The sequence below is a fragment of the Athalia rosae genome, chromosome 4, assembly GCF_917208135.1.
Source record: "Athalia rosae chromosome 4, iyAthRosa1.1, whole genome shotgun sequence".
Taxonomy (NCBI): Eukaryota; Metazoa; Arthropoda; class Insecta; order Hymenoptera; family Athaliidae; genus Athalia; species Athalia rosae.
The window spans coordinates 19268643-19294036 of record NC_064029.1 but is presented as its reverse complement, the minus strand read 5'-3'; the positions used below and the strand labels follow the sequence as shown (position 1 = coordinate 19294036).

Below are 25394 nucleotides of genomic sequence, written 5' to 3'. Positions count from 1 at the left end.
CCGCCACATTCATTTTGAACATTGATAACAACGGGCCCGAAAATGAAAATTATTTTCAAAAGCAAATAAATAGAATTCGTCTAAATACCACGGAAATTTTTGTTTTTTTTTGATCGTCAAAGAATGTTTCTCGATTCTAGACGAACCACTGTACCTATAAATATGTAAACACGGTATCCCCTACTACATCGTCCAAGTATACCTTCCGTTGTAAACACCCCTCATGGTTCTCGCCCTCCATACCAGTACTATATCGAAACATTTTACGTCCAAATATATCGGCGTAGTTATGTTGCACGAATGCATTTGCGAAGTCGGCAGGTATATAATTGTTGACGAAGTCGTACTTCGATCGATATAAGCCCGCAACGTTATCCCTAAAGAGGGGTGTCGCTGTGGCGCGTTCACATCGCTGTACATGATATTAATTACAATTCGACAACAACGATATAGCAGTAATAAAAATATCAACGACCGTTCCACACGTTCCGTCGTTGTGACAATTTCGAATGATTTATATTTTCCAGTGAGCGACTCACCACCAAAGAGAGCTGACGGATCCAGTAGAGGGTTGGCCTGATCAGCCTGAATTTTTTCGGAGGCTGATGTGGATGTAACCGAAGCTGCGGACGCGGAGGTCGAAGTCCCTCCCGGCGCGTTGTCCGCGCTCCCTCCGGAGTTCTCTTTCTCCATGCCAGTCCTCTGGAACACAAAATAATCGTGCAAATTACTAATGATTTCTTCGCATCTGAAAAGTACACGCACGCGGAGAGAAGTAGGCTATATCGTCGCAGATTATACTTTTATTCTTTGTTTCAGGGTTCCAGTCGAGAAACATACACGCGAAAAAGTACGGAAGAAAGAACAAACCTATCCAGTAGAACGGTACGAAAGCTAGGTGTTATTACCAGGGTGACGTAGTATTATTTTGGCAGCAATTTACTCGTGGAAATAGGATCTTTCCTTGACCGTTATCGCGACACTTACTCTCCCGTCTGAGACAAAAAGACCGAACACAATCGTCGGTATACGTTACACGCATGGCTTAAATTATACACTATACTACATACACCGTGTCACGATTATTCTCGACTGAATCACATTAAACGCTCCACTGACCCTCGGAATCACCCGATATATATGTAATAGACTTCTATACGTCCCTCCCCCTTTCATTACAGGCGCGTTTGATACGACCCTTTAAATGTATCGGATCATCTCTTACCGCGAGCCTTGATGTAGTCCTACGTGCGTATAGGTATATACTTGTAAGCATACGTATTACGCATATGCAGAGTAGATATCGGCAGTGTAGTTGAAGCGATCCGGGTAACTTACTCGATGATTCCACAAATTTTTCTCTCATATTGGTACATCGATTCGTGATTTGAATGATTATAGTGACTCAATCAAAGTCGCTACCAGCGGTAAGCTGTGCGATGGGGCGTTTTCTTATTGAGGTGCTATCCTGCACGCGTTTCTCTCGCATTTCACCTACTTTCTTAACGAGTTGGCCGAAGTGGACTAACCTATCCCAATCAGTTTCGTCAGGGGGTGGACTCTGCTAGTTTTGTTGGATCATCGCGATTCTATTGTAATTGATTTTTCTGCAAAACACATCGGTTCGAGCGACACTGTTCCGCAGTTGCATAGATTCGTTTAAAAATTACCTATACCACACATAAATCATAATACTACGCGGACTCGATCAATTCTGAAAAAAGTCTCGATAAAAAGATAAGAGTCAAAAAATACACGATCGAGAAATTTTCTCAAGATCTAGCTTCACTCGCGTTCCATCGTATACGCCGAAGATCCACGTGTGAGTCTGAAGGGCGAATGTCAGGTGGAATTTTCCGATTCGATATGAGTGAAAGATCAATCATGGAGTAACCGTCGAGGACCGCGTACGGAGGACCAGATGAGAACGCATGGGTACGTCGCGAAGAGTCCGCGACGATGGCGTATCCCCGTCACGTGTGTGCACCTCGTACGGGCATTCTACGTACGGATGATACATACGTCCTGCATTTTTTTGCGGGTGAATCGGTGGGTATATTTTGGTGGGTATCGTCCGGCGTGTAACAAGGGCAGAGCGTTGGTCGCAGTTTGGTCAGGTTGGCTCTGGTTCGGGCTCGGCTGGGTGGTAGTGAAGTCGAGTGGTTTTGCTCTGTCGGCTGCGTATTGATTGCTGCTACCTTCCTCTGGTCTCGTCTCTCCTCCCTCTTCGTTTCTCCTCTCCTCTTCTCTCGGTGCCGTCCACGTTGGGTTCTATCCTTCGCGTGAACTGCGAGCGTACGCCAATTCCTTGGCATCGCACGTTATATACTCGCGAGGAACCGGGACAGCGAGTCGGCGAACCAACCACCCAGCCGCCATCTTTCCAGAGTCGTAATTCCACCTGCACAAATCCATGTCCAGAGTCCAGACCGTTTGGACCATCCGACTCGTCGTGTGTCGTCGGTTACACGTACTTCGCTTGCCGCCTGGGATTAATTTTATTTCGTCAGTTGCATCAAACGTGACGACGATGTCAACGATTCGCGCGTCTCCGATACGCCGAAGGATCGATGTCCCGATCACAAAACTTTTCGTCAAAATTTGCCAGAGAAAGATCTGTCTTCTCGTTGGCATCCGAATACACCGCATGTGATTATAATTATAGTTTATCGGTAGCGCTACCGGTACGGCGCACACCCCGTTGGCTAACGACACATCTCCCTATATCCGAAAATCGATGGAAATGGACACCCTGTGACCGAAGGTATAACGTTGCGAATATAATGCCGATGTACTCCTCGCTCCCGTCCTGAATATGGATCTGGACCCGGAGCTGGCGCTGGACCTGGACCCCGACGTACGCCCGTCCTGAAGCTTCGCATGCGATAGTCGAGAGTCCATGAATCAGTAACGAGTTCAGCTCACACGGCTTATTAATTACGATCAACGAATCGTTCGCTGATAGGAGTTACCGGAATCACCTCCGTTTTTGCGGTAGGATTATTGCCTAATTCGTACAGTCCCTCGCATCCTCCCGCCGAAAGGTTCAACATTTTCAACGTTGCGATGCGTGTGAAAATATTGAATTGTCGAGAAACGTTGAAACGAAAATATATTTTATTCGTCACCGAGCCCCGACTCTGTCTCAAAGTTGCCTCGATGTGGGTCAAAGTGCCATTTCAGGGGAAGTTTATTTTCAACAAGGATGGGCGGATTTTAACGTCATTCGCACCAAAGGTTGATGCAAAAGTGTACTTACAATTAATTTTGCTGCCTCAGCTCATACTTGCCGGCGTCAATGAGCCCCATCACACCTGAAACATAAAAGAAAGCAAACCCTTAAATGAATTGCAAAAATGTCGAAAGACGACGACCTCATTTGCACCAGCTGTCGCGACTTTTTCTCTTCAATTCCGTTATCATTTTCCGAGATGGATTTCTTGAACCGTGGGTACATCAATCGGAAAATGGACTCGGAACGAAATGGCTCGAAATTTCTAAAAGTACGTTTTCCATTCTCCCAACATTTGCTCCGAACATGGCATTCATTTTCATTCGGCAGGCCAACCGGAAAGCTATGTGGCAGCCTCTCTTGCCACGGAGAGACACCCGCGTAGAATTGTACGTGGGGTGGAACCTTACGATGCTAGAATATCTATTTTTGCGCCCATTCCTCTTACTTCTCTTCATCGCCGCGCCGGTATAACCGCAGCTATATATACGCGCATACGCGATCGTTGTTTTACGCTTGCAGCAGCAGCAGCAGCAGCAGCAGGCAGTGGACTCGATCAGGAACGAGTTACACGCATATTATCAGGGGTCTAAAAGCAGCCTCGTAGGACCTCTAGCGAACGACAAGAGTTGGTTGTCGCGACGTGCGAAGAACCGACCAGTTTCAGCGATGACTCGAGTCATCCCTGAAACACCCTGTCCCGACCTCAGCGGGCGTGTAACGCCGTTGGATATTCACTTCATCGACGAGGGCATGGATGAGAAAATCTCTGGCGAAATAACGAATAATTGGACGTAAAAATGACAGTTAGTTATCCGAACGGATTACGCAAGGCGTACAACAAAAGGCGTATCGAGCGCATGAGCTGGCTGGATCTGTTATACATTGAGACAATGATAACGGTATACTTGAGTTGAAAAATATTGACAATTACGTATCAATAATTAGTGTGGCGTGCGACCACGTAGACGTACAACTCGAGATAAGCGAGAGCAGAGGAAGAGTAGAAGAGCTTTGGTTTAAGAGACATTGACCCGAATCCCCAGATAAATAATACATAAATATAAGATGAAGGTCATGTATTACATACGCGAGCCATCGTATGTGTTATACGGCCGTATATACGCGTATACGTTTGTATAGGTTCTTTCGTAAAATAACAAGCTATACATTTTCTTGGTGGTGTACGGATGGATCGTATGCGCCGGCGCGTGCAGTCTCGCTCAACTTCATATTATGCTCGTGTGATTTGTGCTCGTGCAGCTTATATGCAGCTCGAGCTTGAGCTTGTGGCGTATACGTTCGTTGTACTACGCTATGCTATGCTATATGTACTACACACTTACTATACGTCGAAGCGTGAGTAAAAAAAAAAAGAGTAGCCAAGGGGCGGGGGGAAGAGAAAGAGAGTATGAATGAAAATATGAGGCGCGTATCGGTGACTCACCCGTTTCATTATTTATGTACGTCTTAATTTATTTACGATTTATTTTATCATCAACTTAACGAAGACTTACAATATTGATACATACGCGCGGTGGGTATGCGTGGAAATCATAATAATCGGTATACCTATACCAAATGAATGGTATTATAAAAAGTTTACTTCGAAAAATTGGCGAGTAGTAGTTCATTAAAATGAATGACTCGCTCGCAGTTGACGAATGGAAAATAAATCAGGCAAAGATTCTGATCCTCGGTACGAGGATTTTACATCGTAAGCTGTCGTGTATTCGAACGAAATCGCAAAAGAATTATAAATTTAAGCGTGATTTTTCAAAAGTCACGTGTCTTGATAATAACTGCAGAATGGACGTACGTTACTTCCTTGGAAGAGTAATTGAAATGATTCATCTTTTTTTTTTGGAAGGGAGGAACACCAGGATTAACTACTACTAGAATCCTATACGTGAAATGTGTCGATCTATATTAACTGCATGACGCTAATCAAACACATCGTTAGATTATTCCGTAATTGCCTCTTCACGTCTACGATATGTTCGATTTGTGAACGATACATGCGTGTATAGTGAACACGTCTTTCTATTCTCCGATCATTTTTTTTTCCATTCGTTCCAGCGGGTTTCAAGTAATTCAGAAAGCAAACTGTCAAAAAAACCACGAAACGAAACGATGAATTTTGTCACTGTTAACAATTGTGTAAAAACTCGAGGGTGTGATGAAGTGCACTTGAACAAGTAATCTGAGATAGGCCACCCATGTCGCGTTCAGGCGTCTCAGGGCATCGAAGGTCGCGGGTCAATCGCCCGATGACCGACAATCGCGGTAATTAATTGAAAACCTAGAAATTAATGAATAATAGACACAACGAACGGACCCCAACATAAAGCCTCCGTCTTCCGTACCTTCGATGCCCTCTAACGCCTGAACGCGACCTCTCCGAACATGCGGTTTGTTTATCTCAGCTGTGTTACTCGTTTCGGTGCACCTTATCTCCCCCTTCGAGTTCTGCACAATTATTTGTCAACACCCCGTATCCAACATTATAATATACATACGTATAATGATATATCGATTCGCGACTTGAGCCGCTAACTGTGGCGGTAGTTATTTGATTTTCTAATTAGATGCAAATCACACGCAACAGCTGGGTAAATTATTACACACATACGTACTCGTGTTATACATATACCAGTGGTATACAGGAGTAAACTCAACATAGGTATGGTGCATTACCCACTTGAAAGGGGCATCGTACATCAGGCATTTCATGGGCGCATACCAACCTGCATTACGTATACGTACGTACATATAAATGGATATAAGATGCGCACATATCTTCCCACGTACATATTATATCTACGATACATGGGATTTATGTAGATGGTAGGACGACGGGTGGTGGTGTCATACGCCTCGCCGACAATACACGTTACACGTAACAACCCGTCGATTGTGAACGAGGGAGAGTAACGTTAGCGTAAGTCGCGTCATCGTCGTCGTCTCATGAATGGAAAATTGCGGCAACGTTCAACGTCTTCGATAATTTTTCACATCGCGGATTTATTTCTGTACGAAGAACGCATACGATGGAAGTAATTCCCTATATTGATTGTAATTGTATTAACTATAGGAGGGCAAAAAAGGAATGAAGCGAAAAGAAAAGAATAGAAAGCAAGAGCTATATACTCAATAGGTCAACGCACCGGTGCGGTGCTCATTTATCTGATGATATCGAGTTACGTGTACACGTACGTATGTTTTCCGTACATAGTTTTCCGTACATACGTACATACATTACGTACACGTGCACGGTACAGAGATACGTGCATTATACCATGCGTGATTCGCTAGGATTGTTGAGAGGGTCAACAAAACTCAACAGCTGGAACAATGAATAATCATGTTCTTCCCCTGATGTAAATGTACGTATAACTGATTGCGAGTGAGGCGAAGAGGTATTTATACGGGGGGTAATCGGTGCTGCGAGGGTGATTGAGCGTCGTGTCAATGGAAGTTGAGACGATGATCTGTTTTTGAGAAATTTCGTTAGTTTGCAACATGGATTGGCGGCGACAGAAGTGCGGACTACCCGAGATTTATTTGCTGCTCGATAGGTCCGAGTGCTAACAGGTAGCAGCGGTATCGAGTATAGGCGACTAGCGTGTCCCGTGGCAACGAAAGGTGATCACGTGAACAGTTTGAGGCCGTCGCGGCGACCGGGAGGATCGGAGAGGAGAAAACGTAGCGAGAGCACCGCGGAGAGAGAGAGAGAGAGGAGAGTCCTCGCCTTCCGTATATCTATAACAAACCTTGCCTAAGAAGAATCAATACGGAAGACGCGAAACTAAAGTATTGGAACAGGGAACGTGGAGCAGCGGCGAACGACGAAGCAGCTCCGCCGACTAACTGTAGATAGTGCATTTTCTCTTTGGAATAATTGCCGGCAGAATCGTTCGCCGACGAGCCGAGACGAGGCCCGCTACCTGCGAGATAACTGAAAGAAGGCAAAATTGCGGAGGCGTCAGCCGCAGCAATTACGTCAAAGTTTTATCGTTGACTGATCGCAAAGTAGATATCTCACTCGCATCTCCGGCTATAGCCCTTGCTGACCGGCGAGTGAGAATTAAGCTAACGATAACTCTCAACTCTTATGTTGCAGCGATTTTGCAACCACGATGGTTGTGATAGCTGCAGTCGTAGAGCTAATTCGCAATTAGACGAACGATAAAAGGTGCAGTGGGAGAAAATTATAACTTGCAAGCGACGTTCTCGCGTCGGTCGCATCTTCGCTTCGACCAACGGCTTGGAAGTTAACGAAATAAATAGACAAAATATTATCAGGGATTGTTCTACCCGATGGTATATCGTCGGCGAAGAACGAAACGCCTCCAAGAAGGAAGAGCGTAATGCTCGTTCACCGCTGCTATGGTAATGTCTCGAGGGAAAAAATGGCCGAAAAGTTGCCCGTGGGAGTGTGGAGTTGGAAAAGCTGTAGAATCCAGACGAGGACGGCCATGAATGGAATGGACCGCCCTGCGCGGGTCGTTTGGTCGTTGGATTCGCAGGCGCCGAGTCGAGTCCTGGGGGTCCATACGGATAAATACAATTTAGATTTCAGATTCCAGTTTAGATGACGAGTCTCGTTTACAGCTGCTCACGCATCGGGCTATTACCGTCCGCGGATACGTCCACGTTAATTGTTTTTTTATATGCCTTTGACGAATGCCCCCTGACCGTGTTTATCGAGCGATCGACCCGACGAGTCTTTGTCCAAGCGAACCGAACATGTCGCGAAGTCGATCAAACTTCTCAACGTCCAGCAATATGCAATAAGGATGTCGTAAAGATAACCGTTGAAAAGTTGGACCGATTTCAAGAAAAACTTGGCCGGTAATATCAAAAACATAATAAGTGCCGAAAATAGATTTTTTTTTTTTTTCATCGAAAACTACATTCCGAAGTTGACTCATTATACGACCTACTCTATGTACACGAGCGTATCGCGTATGTGCTGTATTTCGAACCTTGAAAAAATGTAGAACCAGAACGAACCCGAAACTTCTGAACAAGTATCCGATGCCCGTATATCCTGCAGCATTAATATCCGCACTCTTTTTCTTTCAATATCAAGATAGAACAGCTGCGCGTAAGCTTCGTCCGAGGATAACCATTGCAGGTGTCCGGTTATAAGCTGACGTAAAATATTATTGCAATTTTCGACTCATGCACACGCGATCTACTTCAGATCGAGCTGAATTGAATTTGGTTGCTGAAAATATTTTCGACATCGGACGAGAAAAATCATCGACACGTGAATTATATTATTGGATGATCAGACAAGGCATACCTATTCATTGATTTTCCAAAAACCATGGCTCCAGTGAAGTGCAGCTCTTGCAAAGAACGAGATTTTTTTCTTCTCCTCCTATTTTTCGACAAGGTTAATAACCCGAAGATGCGAAAGTCGTGAGTAAGAAAAAGACGCCCGACGTATAGGAGAATTCCTGTTGCGCATATACACATTCGTCGTCGTCGTCGTCGTCGTCGTCGTCGTCGTCGTCGTCGTCGTCGTCGTCGTCGTCGTCGTCGTCGTCGTCGTCTGCTCTGGAGATCTGCGGCGAGCCATGCCATGGCAGACTATATACGTATGTTGGGTGTTCTTGTGAACCGAGCCTAAACTCGAATGCGAAGGGAATTTGCCGGAGGATTAATCGAGGCGAGTTGTATCCGCCTGTCCCGTCGGGACAGCGGTTCTCAGTCATTTCGGTGGAATCATAAAATGATCATTACATAGACGAAATCTTATCACTTCGTACGACCCTCGTCGTAAATCTCTCCCGGTGTATCGTCCTATCTGACAATAAGTTCCCTCTAATTTTAACCCGTGTTACCATATCGAAAGAATAGTCACGATTATCATCGACGCACACCAAATTCGAAGTTCTGACGTGTTAGATAAATCTCAGACATGGCAAAATTCGTCCTACCTCCGATTGAATTCGTCACAATTGGCAATAGTTTCCACAGTTCATCGAGTCATTGACTGCGGAGTTGAAAAGTAACAAGGCAATTGAATCCAACGGACTGATCTACGTTCGCACGGGAGAAACAGGTAAGTATAGACGTCCTATTCAAAGTACGGTTGGGTGAGATAGCGTGGTCTGGAGCGCGTAGTCGATGCGGTGGGTATGGAATAACCGGCCTGCACGTTGGCTAACTTTAATGGCTGCCTAATTCGGTGAATTTATCGATTCACAACTTCGATACGATGGACGGACCTTGGTGACTCAGCGCTTAGGTTTAACCGGCTGCCTCCATCTCTTTAGCTCTCCGTGAGCTGTTTGCAATTATAGAAGAAACGCAGGTAGGAATATATACAAGTCCACACCTATACATGACGATTTAAAAAATATTCTATTCATCAAGTCCGTATTTCCGTTTCAATATATTTTTTTTTTTTCTTTTTGCCGTAAGCGGTAGAAAACCGTGGAGGAAAAGCAGGGGTGATGTAGGGAAAAAAAAATTGTGAGAACACCGAACGAAGCTGAAATTCGATCCAGGACATGAATTAATTAGGTGTACCGCGGCACAGAAAGCCCTGCGGGATCGCGGAGGCATCGATGCATGATGTGAGTCCTGTTATAAAAAAGGACACCTGGCGAATTTCGAGAGACTGTGTGTAGTCTCCGTGTGCTGTGCACGGTCCGGTGTCGCGTTGATGTATTTGTGCGTACGGACCTTCTTTTTTTTGAGCATTGCGTGTCGCAGGGAGTGACAGAGAGAAATAACGAGAGGGAGAGGTAAAGATAGAAAATCGGCGTGTGTGGGCACACGTGAAAATCGATAAGTGCCGAAACGACGCTGCAACAGCAGTGGCATTGGCCTGACCTGGCCAGAGTACGAACGTACGGAACGGAATGGAACGGAACGAAACAGAACAGAAGGGATGAGAAAAGAGAAGGGAAGAGAAGGGCAGAGAAGAGAAGAGAAGAGAAGAGAAGGAAAGGGAATGGATTGGAATGGAATGGAATGAAAAGGAATGGAAGGGAATAAGGGGAGGAGAGACAAAGGCGGCACACGGCACGCACCACTACCGCAAGTCGTTGAAATCAACGAGCAAACATCAAACATGGCTGCGAGCATGAGAGCGAACGAACGAACGAACGAACAAACGACGAGCCCAACTCTGGCGGCTGCAGTGAAGAACGCGCAACGGGTTTATAAGCAGCTATTGCATGTAGTATAAAGATACAATATCATACGTCCTATGTGTACACGTATACCTCTACGTACATATATAGTTTTTACACGCTGCTGCAGTGCAGCATGACCATTTTATCGCCGGAGTTTCGCTGAACCGCTGCTACTGCTGCTGCAGTTGCACTTCTCGGCGATTCCATATATCTATGGATTACGTAAGAAGCATAATGTGCCACTCGTAACAAGGTGTGCAAAAATTGGCCCAACGTCACGCTCATCGCAATTATTCCACACCCATTTCCCTACGGCAGGGCTATGATCTCCAAAGCTTGCACAGTTTTCATTCGGCTTTTCTCCTAATTCTGATTTTGAATTACCAGGCATTCGAGGCTATGCTGTCTGCGTTGTTCCTCCACCGACCGGTTCTCCGTTGTCGCGATTTTCTGAAACGCCCAATACTGGGCGCAAACACACGGAAGATTCTTTGATTTCGCTTCGATAATCACATTTCTTCGATACAACCTAGTACGAAAGAAGCATCAACGAAAAGTAATTCGACTCAATTCGAACTTGAACGATAACACATTTTTCCAATTGGAGCATTTTGGATAAATATGGCGAGGCGTTGCGCACCGTTTTGCCCCCACACAACAACCATTTCCGGCACCCTTATTCAGACGAATCCGCTGAACCAAACCCAATTAATCCCGGGAATGGCATCCGATCGATCGCTCAGCAAGGCGACTATAGCTCTATACGGCTATTCCTGCATATCGTTCGCACTCGCGAAAGCACGCGTAAGCGCGTTTTCAACAAAACGATCGACTACGGAAATAGGATTGCAAAGTAATTGCAAGATCTCAATATACGTACCCACTATACGTTAGTGGGCGCATACGATCGGTACCGAATGACTAAGGCGAACGCGTGTACAATGAATCCGATGGTCAGGAGATCGATTGATATTGTCTGCAAAAGATTCGAACGCCGTTCATTCAAAAGGTAATCCATTGCAACATAGATACATTCATATATTACATTATAAGCAGTAAGAATTCGGAAGATAATTGAAAATTGTAAGTCAATCGACTCGATCCATCGTACACCTAACGATGAAATCTTAACCACATCTTACGACGAGTATAGAAGATGGAGAAGCTTTCGCGATCGGCAATTTCGAACATGATTAGGTACATCGAGTGGAAAGGGTACGAAATTTGAGAATTACACGTATAAGCTTCAAACATAAATTAACGACATTTCAAAGAAGAATAGGTATATTAGGTGGAGACAATTTCGTAGTTTCGTTTACAATTCACTCAATATTGGAAAAGAAAGGGAATCGTTTATCTCTGAAGAATAACTGATGATGATGGAATTATAAGCCACGTGTTAAATACAACGGTGCAGCAATTGTTATCAAGTTATACAACCGTAATTACACATTTATTTACATACGCATGTATTTAATTTGTATAATATACATGGCAATAATTGTGGTCGTATTCAAAAGCGGTAAAAATTTGTTGACAAAAAAAAAAAAAAAAAAAAACCCCCAAAGCCACCGCTCTTGAATATTCCGAATGAATGGTAACGTATATGTACGATACCGACAGTATGCTTTTATTCCGTATACGTATATAAATAATATATATACCTGCTACGCATATATTTATAAAGCTTTATTGTACAACTACACAAAACATGCCTATTTCAGTCTCAACCGCGTCCGTTTAAACAAGCAGCTGCGCTCGCGTGTGTCTACGTTACATGCGTAAAAATACTATTATATCAGTATTTATAGTTGCAGTAGCAGTACAGTCTACTATACGTATAGTGAAATTACATCACACTGTTTGCTAATTAACGCAGCGATTTAATTTCAGGAAAAATCAAATCCGTTCATATTCTTGTCAGTATATATTTACAGATATCGCGGGTATAATCAACGCTCATTTTCGAATTTACGAGCAGCTGCGCGGTGAGTGAAAGGTTCTTGGTCCACGCCGAAAAATTGCACGATTGTGATCGGAGAAACGGATCAACGATCAAAGTTAAATTACGAAGAAATCGGTTGAAAAACTATGCAAGAGATAGAGGAAAGGATCCAACTAGCGGACGTTTTATTTTTCTACGAATGAATTTTTCCCCCCATTGCGATTTGTAACTCAATTATCGATCCAAGTTAGGAGTGATAAAACAATTGATGAAAAACGAATGGAGTAATCTATGCAATTTTTGATCGAACGACGATCGGGTATACTCCAGCAGATCTCTGACTTTTCCGTTACCGAAACGATGATGAATATGCTTCCAAAGGCTGAACTAAATTGAGTGGCGTCGGATGGCCGTGCTCCGCACGTAGGTGAACATCGTACAGGTAGAATATATTCTACCTGTACAAATGAAAGGAATGAAGAATCCCAAGAAAGGAATATACGAAGACGTCGGTGTGTCGGTATACGTGTGCGTGTACACCTACGTGTAGTGTAACGCAGCTTCCTATCGCGGAGGTGTCTTTCTGAGGCTTGGAACGGGTTTCAGGAAGAATGTCCGTCCGGCCGGTGGCTTTTTAACGCGTGCAGAATCAGACTGAGACGGCGAACGGAGATGAGGATGAGGGGCAGAGGAGACGAGGGATGCAGGCGGCATCGATGTGAATTCGACGTAGTGTGGTACTCATACTTTTGCTCTGGCGATTCTCAGCGTTAACTTTACGGCACAAACTATACCATGGCTAACCGAACAGAACCACGCGACTGCGGCAAACAGCTTCGATGCGGTGGTGCAACATAGCGGCAGCTGTTACGAGGTTTATAATATCGCACAAACGCTGTGGAAAAGAAAAAAATGATGCGGAATGAATTGAATTCGTCGAAAGCAAGGAAAGGAATCACAAATGAATCGCCGATGCGTCTGTGCGTACAGCAATGTTTCTGCGGATCCAAAAATTCAGAAGATGATCCTCTTTTCGTAACTCCAATCTTTCCAAGTGATGTAACGGACTACCACTACTTCGGAGAGGGATGAAATTTGTAATCTTGAACCAAAATTTTTTCCAACAGTTTCTAATCACGCGTACGTGTATCAATTTGGGGTTGCGCGGTCTAACGGGGAATAGGAGGAAGCAAAAAAAAAAAAAAAAAGAAAAAAGAGAAAAACTATTTGATTTCTTCTAGTCCACGGACGAATGGTCGAACGGGACGATCGACCCGACCACTGACCGTTGGATGTCGAATGATATCGAAGGCTTCGCTGTACTTTTATGTAAGCGAGTCCGTGCCGATGGCGGTCTCGTGGGTTATATACATGTATAACGCACACAATGTATTATATAGAATGTATAGTATACCTCGCTAGAGTTCGAGCTTCAGCAAACGTTCTTGTCCACTGCATCGCGTCTCTCTCTTGCGGCATGTCCACGTCCGTCTGTCCGTCTGCTTTTATCTGTGTGCGTGTCCGTCGCTCATCCCGGCTGTATGTATTAGTGTCGGGGCTTAGGTTTCGTAGGTATAATCTCCCATCTGACGATACCTAGTATGCGAGAGTTTCTCGGTTTAAACTATACGATACGTGCGATACACGTAGGTACACTTCGTGCTCCGTAAGCCAAGCCCCGAGCATCAAAGGTGCGTCACGTACAAAAATATGCGTGGTGTGGACGACGAATCGGCAACCATCGCGAGTAGGTTCGTACGTACGTATACACGAAAGTAGCTAGAACGGTGTATCGTGGAAACGTCGCGGTGATGCGACATCGAAATCGCCTCAACTATAAAATGACATCGGGGATTTCAACTGGTTCAACCTCGTCGCGAACACGACCGCGATCGGGTCGTCGCCGACAAAATAATCGTACATCCATTAGATTTTTTTCGATAAAAACGCACGCGGCGCGTACAGAGATAGGCACGCGATTCGAGTGAAACGATCGCTTATCGAAATCCCTTCTTCTCCGTACGATCGACCGCGGTTGAAAATACTCTTTATACGATTGTGCATGCGATACGCCGTTACTCGTCAAAGTTTTTTTTATCTAATTATTCTGACATTATACCTTGGTGGTTTTTTCTTCCTCTCTCCACTTGCGCTTTTCCTATATCGCAGCGTGGAACGAATCAAAGTCTCTCCTAGTTTATTCGATTACCTTCTCATTTTTCTTTTCACCGTGCACATACAACACACACAAGCACAGAACACTCGCAAATCTTCGTTTTATGTAACATATACGTCTTATTACGAACACTCGAATTAGAATAGGTACATCCAAAATCCGTGCTGTTCCGATAGTGTGGTGAACGAAAAATTCAATCTACGTTATTTCTGACCAACACACCTTTCGCGATAACTGTACAAATACGAATATTTTATCGCGGCGTTCACGTCGCACATCTACACCACCCACAAACTTAAACTGAACTGAACTGAACCGAACGAACTGCAGAAACGTAGTCCCTCTTTTACTCTCTCTGTCTCTCCGGTAGGTACTGCCGCTGAAACTCTACGAACTGCACGAGAGCAAGTCTCGCAGCGCGACAGAGGGACGGAGAGACGAACGGACGGACAGGCAGGCAGGCAGGCAGGCAGACAGACAGTCGGACAGACAACTACACGGCACACCACGGCAGAACCAACGCGAACCAAGTCCGCGGTACTACTCAACGGCATGACGCCGACCCTGCTCACAAACTCGGACACGAACACGAACGACCCAACGCACACTTTCAGCCTTACCACCGACGAACGAACCGAATATCTATCTCCTCTGTCTTCTTTCTCACTCGTTTGCCCCGGTTGCAAGCCCCGACGTCCTTCTCCACACCCACTTCGAAACGCGAGTGTAACGTGCGCTACCTCGTGTATGGTATTCTAGATGTACGAACGTTATACGAAGGGCTTGGCTTGGCTTGGCTCGACCTGGTCGTCTCTCTCGTTTCGGTTCTATTCGTATTCGTTAGCGGAGATTATATCCCTGTCCGGCTGCGAGACTATAGCTACAGTTCAACACCGTTTCTCGTACAGTTTGTTGCAGGTTGATCGTTGGTATTTAGCCTTTCGGGTTTCCGATCATTTCGCGCCCGTTGGACCAGTCTATGACCTGGAACGCGACGCGACGACGACTGAATTTCACAGGGGAATACGAAACGCGTGCGAACAGCCACGCCGCGGTCGTTCGCTATTTCGCCTGACGATATACGTTTAACTTCTTCTCCTTTTCTTCCTGCGCGCGGTATGTCAAAAGTCAGTTAGCTAGCCACGTCACTTTGCCTCAATTCGTGCCCACGGCGATTCGATCCTTTCCCTCTCTCTCTCTCTCTCTGTTCCTCTTATCTCGCTCAGCAAGTTAATTTAGGCAGAAGCGAACTTGGCGCGAATTTGAAACAGTAATGTAACGATGAAAGAAACAGCGAAAACCGTAGAGCGGCTCTGGCTCAACTCATTGTTGGCCTCTGGTCGAGAACCGCGTCAGGTATGTGAGGGTAAGGAACGCTTCGAAAAATCCCTCGCCCGATCTTCCTTCTCTTCCTACTCGCTGTTCCTTCCTTCTTTCTCGGTGAGGTGTACTTCGTGCAGTTTTTAAACCGATACACGACGACTCGCACTCACTGGTAGGTAGCTCTGTAGGAACTCAACCGGTCGTCGTCGTTTCTGAGGCCGCAATAATTTTCTTTCGGTCGCGCTGCGCCGGTGCCGCGTCGAACAAAGAAGACCTTTTTACTGAGCGGCGGGCCGACGGCTCTCAGCCCTCCCGTTTTCTGTGCTCGGTTCTCTCGTTTCTCGATTCCCCGGCGTCAGGCACAGAGCACCGTCGTCACACGCAATGCCCACAATACCCGCCCTGTAAAGACACGAAACCGAACGAAACGAAACGAGAAAAGGAGAAGAGGGAGCAGCGTTCGTTCGAACCTCGTAACGTAACACGGAGATACGAACGTCGTTACATTTTCCCACCTTTCCTGACCTGCAACGATAGCTCAACGATTGCTGAAAACTAAATCCCGACCACGATTGAACCACCGAACACGAATCCATTCGGATGATGATTCTTCAACCCGAGATTGCAATGCCTCGTTTATCCGATAGCGTCAGCCGATCAGCTGTTAGAGAACACCGTTCATGACAAAGTTCGCCATTCCGCCAAACGGAATCGTCGTTCTCAGCCCAATTGAACGACAACAACAACAACAACAACAACAACAACAACAACAACAACAACAACAACAACAACACAACAACAACAACCGCTGATAATCGATTTTACATACCCGTTAGAGCTGGAATCCAAAAGCACCGTCATGAGTTCTCGAATAGTACACGTTTATAGTTATGCATGCATACGATCGCTGTACTCGAAAACCACGTGGGTTTCACAGCGTCGTTTAAACACACACAGGCACACTCACACCCGATGAACGTGTTCATATATGAGTATTATACGTGTGTATTGTATACGCAGACAGAAACACACCACCACAAACTACACTTATAGTCGCAACCACGTGCTCGATGACGTAAACCCATAGAATATCTGTTGTGAACACGAGACAGGACGCTTTCCTTTTTGAATCAGACTGACTCGGGTTAAATTGACCTGGGCCACTGCGGCCGTTTGGATATTTATTCTCCGGTGAGAGGGAGAGAAAATAAAATGGCGCGACCAATGGGAAGTAACAAAATTACAAAGATGGGGTTGGGAACAAAATGCACGCACTTGAACTCCGTTATGGCGATAAATCGGTTTGTTTCGACTTTGTGTGCACGACCGAACGGCAGACTCGTATTTCGATCGCTGGATGATGTCCGTGAAATTTCCAGGGATCGACGTGAGCGAATGATTGGAAAATCACTTGAATTTCTCAACTCGAGTCCACGACTTGTCGCTATCGCCCCTCGACACTCCGAAATGCATCGAAGAATCCGCGCGAGGTACCTTGTAACAGTTCGGCCGTTGTATTACGAACCTCGCACAAGATGGACGTCGTTTGCCTCTGGTTGCTTTTCCTACAGTTCGGTTGGTACGTCGTTGGCTGGTGTGCCCGGCCTTCTCTTCGTCGGCTACGTGCCGCTAGCGGCAGTTGGGCTTTTTCCCTTCCCCCCTATCTCGACGCCCCCTCGACCCCTCGGGCTTCTCGGCGCACACCGTGGCAACCGTCATTTCCCCCTGAAATCTCCCTGCAGCAGCCGGTTGGGTCTCATTCGGTCTCTTCGGTCGCCTTGCTGCGACTCGCGCGTCCGCATTTCACAGTGTTGGCATGTACCCACGATGTATCTCCGTGTAAGTGAGACACGAGACCCTGTCGGTCGTTTTTATGGTTCGAGTCATCGTGATTCACGAACGATTTTTTCGACACGGATGAAGAATTAGATCCACCTCTATCCTCGTATGATCCCGACCGTGGTTCTGCCGTGCAATCGGAGCGACGTCGATACCTTGTCTTTCTCGCGAACTAGTCATGCCGCTCGATTAGCCTGCACTTATCGATACTGTACACGTTAGATGTGCACAGAGGCCTTTACGAAGAAAAGCCTGGACACAGTTCAAACCTGTAGGCGCGTATACGTATTCGAATGAGCGGCTCTTTCACACGTCACTCCTTATCAGCTCTTCTGTGCCCTACGTAAAGTTTCATTATCAAGATAAAACCGAGACTCCGATGAAACGGTTTCACTATTCTAATCGCGAATCGGAAAAAAAAATGGAAATCATCGAGAAACCGATCGATATCTCTTGGGGAATTCCAACGTGTCGTACGACCCTGCAACGTTCGGAAAGGGTTACCTGGTTCGAGTATATAGTAGCTCTCGTTTAGCGTCAGTGTTCTTCCCGCATCGGTGTGTAGTCGTGGGAAGTGAAAGTGATAACGATCGAATATGTGCTGCTGCGACCGCACTTGTAGTCCGTAATATAGTTAGTGAGGCTATAGAATAAATTTCCGGATATTTCGCACGATACTTGAAAAAAAAAATCACCGTTTCTGCTGTATCCAAACTCCTGCTCGTTTAGTTCCAGCCGACAAGGCGGATAATGCTCGCGCATATGACGTACAAAGAAATTCCAGATTGCGAAAATATTGTTGGGATATCTGCAGTTTTGCACGGAAGAGCAGCTCAGTTTATACCGATAACAGCATCAGCCGTGTCGTCATCATCGACGGATGATCGTCCTTATCCTCATCTATCCCGCTTATCGCCGGCATTCCTCCCGATTCTTAACGGATGTTCCTTACAGTGCGGTGTTCGAGCTCGGTTCGACTTGGCTCGGTCTGCTCTGGCTATATTGGCCTTAGGTCTGCCTGTCTCCTCCGTCCACGTTGACCGTTGCTTTCCGCCCCTCTTGGCTCCCCAATATCAATTCTCTCTTAGTTTGGATGTAACGCGCGGCTTCGCGCTTCGAATCGTCAAGTACGTACGACACGCACTCACACCCTGACTTACAGGTATACCCTCACGTGTACTTCCCAGCAGCAGCGGCGGCGGCACACATATAATACTTCTACGAAGGGAGACACACTCGCCTACGTGCACACATTGACAAGGCTCTCGTATCGTTTTCTCTTTCTCATTCGCCTTACCTTCCTTTCTCTCTTATTTCATTGAAGGAGGGGCGCGTGCTCGCAGCTCGCAGGCTTCGAACGACACCAGACCCTCCCTTCCCCGTTTTTCTCCTCCTCTTTCCCTTTAGCTGCTCCTGTGGGTTCTGAGTTCTGGGCTCTGGGCTCTGGTTCTGGGCTACGGTGGTTCCCTGTTACCCGTCGTCCTCCGCTTGCCCCGTTAGCGAGCGTCACGACAGCAGCGATTATCTTTGGTCCGATCGTGCGGCGTACTCTCCTCTATGCTACGCTGCTGGGCTACGTTGCTCGCGTACCCACCGCTGGATATCGAGTCCGCTCTTTTTTCTTTCTTTCCACCTATGCGTGCCTACTATACTGCTTCCATTACCCTCGCTTCTGCAACAACCTCCATTCGTTCACATCCATTCCAGATCCACACCCGCATAAAACGCACGAAGGAACATCAGACGGGCGCCATCGGGGCCCTCTTCTTTTGCTCGCCCGGTAACCAAATTCTTTCTCATTTTTACATACACGCACACCTAAACGTAGCGCGAAAATTCGTGAAAAATGACCTGCACTCCGTACAGCGTCTGACTGCCCGCAGGGCAGTTTTGAAGGGGACACTTCTACCTTCGAAATGACATCAGAAAAATTATAATCCAACGACTCGGACACCCGGTGCACCTTCTCAAAGTCAATGAATTACTTTACGCGTTCGACATCAATTGAATCAGAAGAGTATAACTGGTGAACAAAACGACGCAATCTAAATTAACCAAATCCATTTGATAGGTGAAGCTTCAAGCTTCAAAATGCTTTTTTTTGCAACCCTCTACCACAATTTGTCGAGCAGTTACGACGCTTCGAAATCGAACATTTTTCGGAGCGAAGAGGGGGCAGACAGAGAAATTCGCAGACATATCATGGCAAAGGGACGCCGCCGAGTCGGTGGATCAAAGGATTGATCGACGAGGTGTGAACTAGATCTTAATCAGATGTGATAGGTCAGACGGCACCTGTTAACAATAGGAGCCTGATAAACCAACAAGGGAAACTCACATTTCCTCATCACCTAATTAAAGGTCAAGCACCAAAGATATTTCATTCCTCATCATGTATTGGAAGGTCAAAGATTATTTTCAAATTCATAGACGTGCCGGCTATTATTATGACGGACGCACATGTAAACATTAGGTCTGAGGAACCGCAACGCAGTTCCCCAAAGTCATGACTGAGCCGGAGCTCGCCGCCGGCTGCCGCAGCGAGAGCGTGGGTCTTATACGTTCCGGACGTAGTGTCTGTAGCGAGAGAGGACGCGAGGCGGTACGCCGCGCAACGGTGGAAAGACAAACAAGATCGAGAGAGGGGGAGCGCGGCCCGCCAAAGTATGAAATCTCGAGCTACCGAACCGGCACCACGTTTTCCATCGTATCTCGGGAACCAATAATCGAAATTTGATGATTGAATCGAGATTTTCAGCCGGGTTGGAGAAGGGGCGACTCATCCGAGAGTATATAATAATGTGTATGTCTAAAGATCGCGGTTCTCGTTTTCTGATGGTTCCGGTAAGGTTTTGGCATAGTTTCTGAAATCATTTACGTGATGAAAAAAAAATTTGACCGATTTGCTGGATGGGAGGACCAAAAATTGATCAAGTATACATTTGTATATAACGTACGAGAATAAAATTCTGATCGAAATTGTTGTCGTTGGTTATTTTTTCTTTCTATCACTCCAAAGAAAGTCAAACCTCCGCAATTACGATGAATATTTTTATGCACGACAAAAGTAGACGTACACGAAGGCACGATCAATTCTACGTTTGACGATAGGCGTGAGCGCATCATCCCCCGTGGCATTGCCCCCCGCCCCTATTTCATCTCCCTTTTTTCATATTCCCTTATCCTCGGTAAACGAAGAATGAAATGGTTGGAATCAGGACCGCGTTTCGACGGACACGTTCGACGCCAGGAGTCCGAAATGGTGACACCGCACCACGGTATACGTATAAAGTATCGACGTGCGGTGCGGTGGTGTTTCTCGCATTTCAGATCTCTAAAACCCGCGCGGTAGCAGAAGAAATAGCGGCGAGGGGCAGGTGCCGGTGTCCGGCCCTAGTATAGGCCTTGCGACGAGGGATAACACCGCGACAACGATGGCGCTTCGCGTTCGATCCGGTCCGGGAAAGACAGCGCCGTTTCCTCTCCGTCGCCCTCCAACGCCCCTTATCGTTCCACGGTTTCGTTCGAAGGAAAGGAACGCAAGCGAGCGAACGGCCGGGCTTTGCCCCTTTTCCCCCCTTTCCCTTGACCTCATCCTCCTCGTCGTAGTCGTATAGTCGTCGTTAAGCCCGCGGCATCCGTGAATCCTGCCGCGGTATACGACGATGATGATAATAATAATATAATAATAGTAATGATAATAATTCACGCCATACGTCAGGGTTATAAAAAGATACGGAAATATTATGTTATAATATATGGTTTGCGAAAAGTACCGTCTACGTTATTGGATAAATTAATTCCATGTCTGATAAGTATTCAATTATGTCGTAAAGCTCTTTTTCCGAATAAAGAAAACCGAGGAAAACTTAAGAATGCGAATAATATCTTTTTTATTTCGGTAATCTTTGACCGAGTCATCCGAGTGTAATTCGTGTATGATGTTATAATTCTCTGAATCCCATTGCAGCTCACCTATTTAGCTTCTAGGAAAGATTCGTGGCTAAATTTGATCGAACGATTCGTGTTCCTGAAGTCGAAATACGTTAGAAAAGTGTCACACGATCGATTTTGAAAATATTTTATCCTTGGCCCAAAAATCGGAAAAATCCAAAGGGGTACCACTTGGAATTTTTCGAATTTTAAGGTCAAAGATAAAAAAAAATTTCTCAGGGTTTTCCATGGTATTCCCATGTATTTCGATCTCAGGAATCCGAATATGAAAGCCAAATTGACCCATCTATAAGATTGATCAAGTTATCGCCAATTTATCGATCCAACAAGTGATAAATCAATATTCTTTGTATTCCGGGTTGGGTTGTATGAATATTGTCTGCATTATCAGAAAGAAAAACTTTCGTACCTTGTGATAAGGCGTAGTACACCCGACTTCGGGGATGGTTGACCTTTCGTGCATGAGAAAAGCTTTCTTCAAAAAGCGATGAAACTATTACTCCTCTTCGTCCCGTTCTGAAACAAAAAGTACACATTTTTCAGGGAAAATCGTATGGTATAGATATGTTACAAGTTTTTGCGCAGCTACGAATATAATATTTCGCGTATACTATGATAACTGCAGACCAAAAGTAATTAAAATTTTCACCCACACATATGCGCATAAAAGGAGAAGCCAAATACAAACGGAAAATTTTTAATTGTGCGCGAAAAATTTGATCCTCCCGACTCGATGTTACCGTCATTGTCGCGCTGGTTGGATGGTTATATTTGTGACCTGGACTCAGACGTTTTGCGAGCTTTTACGGGGTGGAAAAGGAAGGGGGTGGCACCCCCTTCCCCCATTCTCGGTCTTTCTCCTAGCTGTGCGTTGGAAACTCTATAGGTATAAGCGAGCACTTTATTGATCTTCGTTTGAACCGCGAGTATATATGAACACTCGAAGGCTCGGATGGCATCGGATGACGCAGCCTGCAAAAGCAGCAGCAACACGAGGGAGCTTTGCCGGTTTACTGCAACGGCTTTAGATTATCTTGCTACAGGTTTTGATTGACCAGGTAATTTGTGAAAAAAGAGTGCTGCAGGGACCTTATATGCAACAAGGTCCAGTTAGCGCTGTGCATTGAAAATCATAATCCCGTAACGATCAGTATCTACCGGTGAACAATAAATCGAGATACATTGACCTATATAACGCATAGCTACGGGTGAGTAGAGTAAAAACAAAAGTCACAGAACAGACTTCTGATGGCGAAGAAATGTAATTTCGTTTCACGGGCTGATTAGCCAATCTTTAAACATCGTTCGTGTTCCTAGCACGCTGCATGTGTGATCATGAAGCCGACCATCGACCATCGCGCGGCGTGCTACCTCTCCGTTACCATCTGAAACATCATGTCGCGTTCGTTTCTCCGTTGCCGTTGCTGCACGGTGAAGCGAAAACTGGTTATATAGATCTTTGGGGTCTGTCCTTGCGTTTCCGTTCCACCATCTTAACGAGTATAGAAGTGTATCGGAGACGCGATAAGGTATGGCTACGCAAAATTCGTATACATATAGAGTGAATCATCCCAAACTCCGGAAAGGGACGTTACATGTATGGGAACCTCACATTCGGCTCTCTTGCCCAGTTGACGCGTCGCATGTAAGAAAAATCCAGCGCGTAGTAACTAATACTACCTTGAAATGACGTCAGTCAAAAGGAAATTCCATGTCACTTAAGGGAGGGCTCCATTGAAACACCTGTGGGAACATTTCTGCATGTGGCAGTATTTGGATTCAAGTTTCAACGCCCGTCCACGTCCATGAATCTTAGGCCTGAAATCGCACCGTACCAGTCAACGTCATAATCGTTGGGTGCGTCACCTCTTCGTTCCATGCAAGTACACTTATCGCGACTAATATAATAATTTTTTCCCTCCGTCTCTTCCGCGTACTTCGCTACGTAGATCTCGGCTGCGCTGCTGCCGTTCGCTGTAGCTTCTATTTACCGCTGCTGCTGCTGCTGCTGATGCTGCTGCTGCTGCTGATTCTGCTGCTGCTGCTGCTGATGCTGCCGCCGTACCGCATGAGACCGTCATGATTCGTCCAGAAGAGAAGAAAAGAGTTCGTATTATAGTCGGGTCGCGCGACTTGTGCTGAGGTTCTCTCAGAGTATTGAACGAACCAGAGAGCCAAAGGTATGGAGGTAGAGGTAGAGGCAGAGGCAGAGGCAGAGGCAGAGGTAGAGGTAGCGGTAGGGGTAGAGGTGCGAGAGAAGCGAGACGGCAACGATGAGGACGAAGAATAAGAGGACGGAAAAAGGATGAAAGAAGAAGGAGAGAAAGGGAGAAGGAGATAGAGATAGAGAGCGGAATGGGTAACGACCGTATATAAAGGGAGAAGGACGCGAAGGCCTCCTCCGTTTGGTATACGTCGAGAGAAGCGCTCTTCCCGCTGTATTTATACATATATACCATAATATATATAATAGCACAGTATATGTATAATATGTAGGTATATCCGTCCTTCTCATCCTGCAGCATCCAACATCCAGCGTTAAAGTCCTCTATATTCGCTCTGAACGCGCACCGCGATGGTATACGCGAGCATCCCTCTTCTGACAACCCCCTCACCCTTCTCACTGATTCTTCTTCTACGCCATCACCCGGGCAGGGCAGCCTCTCGTTCGCGGAGGCTTCGCCCCGTAGAGATTACTGGCCGAACGCAACGGCAAAAAGAGACTTGCGATACAGACGTATACATATGTATAGTCGTGTATGTAGGCATAGAGGTGTATGCATAATATACATATTATGGGTACGATACTCATCATACGTATACGACAAACCTTATATACTCACATAAAGTTATACGCATATTGTGCGTGTGTTGGGAAAAAAATAAACCATAAAAAATAGGCGAGGGATCGTCCAAGTACAGAGGACTGCAATCGTGAAGGCAATCGTATATGCAAACAAACTATTCAGATTAATTGCAAAGTTCGCGCTCGAATCATCGGGTGATCATCTTCAAGTAATAATATGGATACTGTACGTATCGTCATCTTGATTAGATCCATAGGACACAATGACGTGCACAATAGCTGCTCACTCCCGATTGCAATGATATTAACAATGATGAGCGGCAGTTTATTAAAAGGAGCGTGGTTTCCGAACGTATGCAAAAGTATTTCAAGTACATCCAACTTATTTACTCAAAGTAGGTACGATAAGGCGGTCGGTGACCTTACAACTCGCCTTGCTTCGCTACCCCCGCCACACATCTCGCGAAGCGCGAAACAATTCCGCGTGTAGAACGTATAAGTTCCTTTCGAATTGTCGTTCGTCCCACCGAATATCTGTGCGCAAGCATTCGTAATAATACGCGCCAACGATCTCGGGGGCTGGGTGTACAACTACTCAAAATGATGTAACTCACAAAAATCGAGGATATTATACCGCGTAGGAGGCTATCCCTTGAAATTGAATGTGTTGTAGAAGAGCGTAGAAATTACTTTGAAATTCAATCTTCAAGAGTAGAATTTCAATCTTTGAGGAATACATCCCCGACACGGATTTTTCTCGTTCGTGATGTTTGCGGGAGATTGAATCGATGATACTATTTTGAATCGGTTAATATCTGTTGTAGATCTCCGAACTCTGCGAGATGGACGAACATCTATATAAAGGAGGAAAGCGGATGATGATCACGGTGCGAAATCCAAATAGGATGTGCCTGCAGCTGAAGCGGATTCAATATTCTTGCTATGTTTACGCGTGTCATGTT

General features: G+C 45.7%; 1 protein-coding gene across 12 annotated transcripts in view; it reads right to left on the bottom strand.

The window, feature by feature from the left end:
• LOC105688402 (bromodomain adjacent to zinc finger domain protein 2B) overlaps window positions 1-25394 on the bottom strand; it is a 63960-nt gene that overhangs the window by 36573 nt on the left and 1993 nt on the right. For 10 of the 12 annotated variants that reach the window (XR_002305809.2, XM_012404683.3, XM_048653951.1 and 7 more), the window contains exons 2-4: window positions 22036-22142; window positions 3260-3314; window positions 540-702 (exon numbers count right to left, since the gene is read on the bottom strand). Coding sequence is in view for 11 of the 12 variants with exons in the window: in XM_012404683.3 (XP_012260106.2) it covers window positions 540-693 (154 nt within the window). In the remaining variant the exon portion in view is untranslated. Of the gene's footprint in view, window positions 1-539; window positions 703-3259; window positions 3315-14453; window positions 15615-16662; window positions 17145-22035; window positions 22143-25394 lie in introns of those variants that run through there. The other 2 variants (XM_048653952.1, XM_012404676.3) reach the window with 2 other exon arrangements.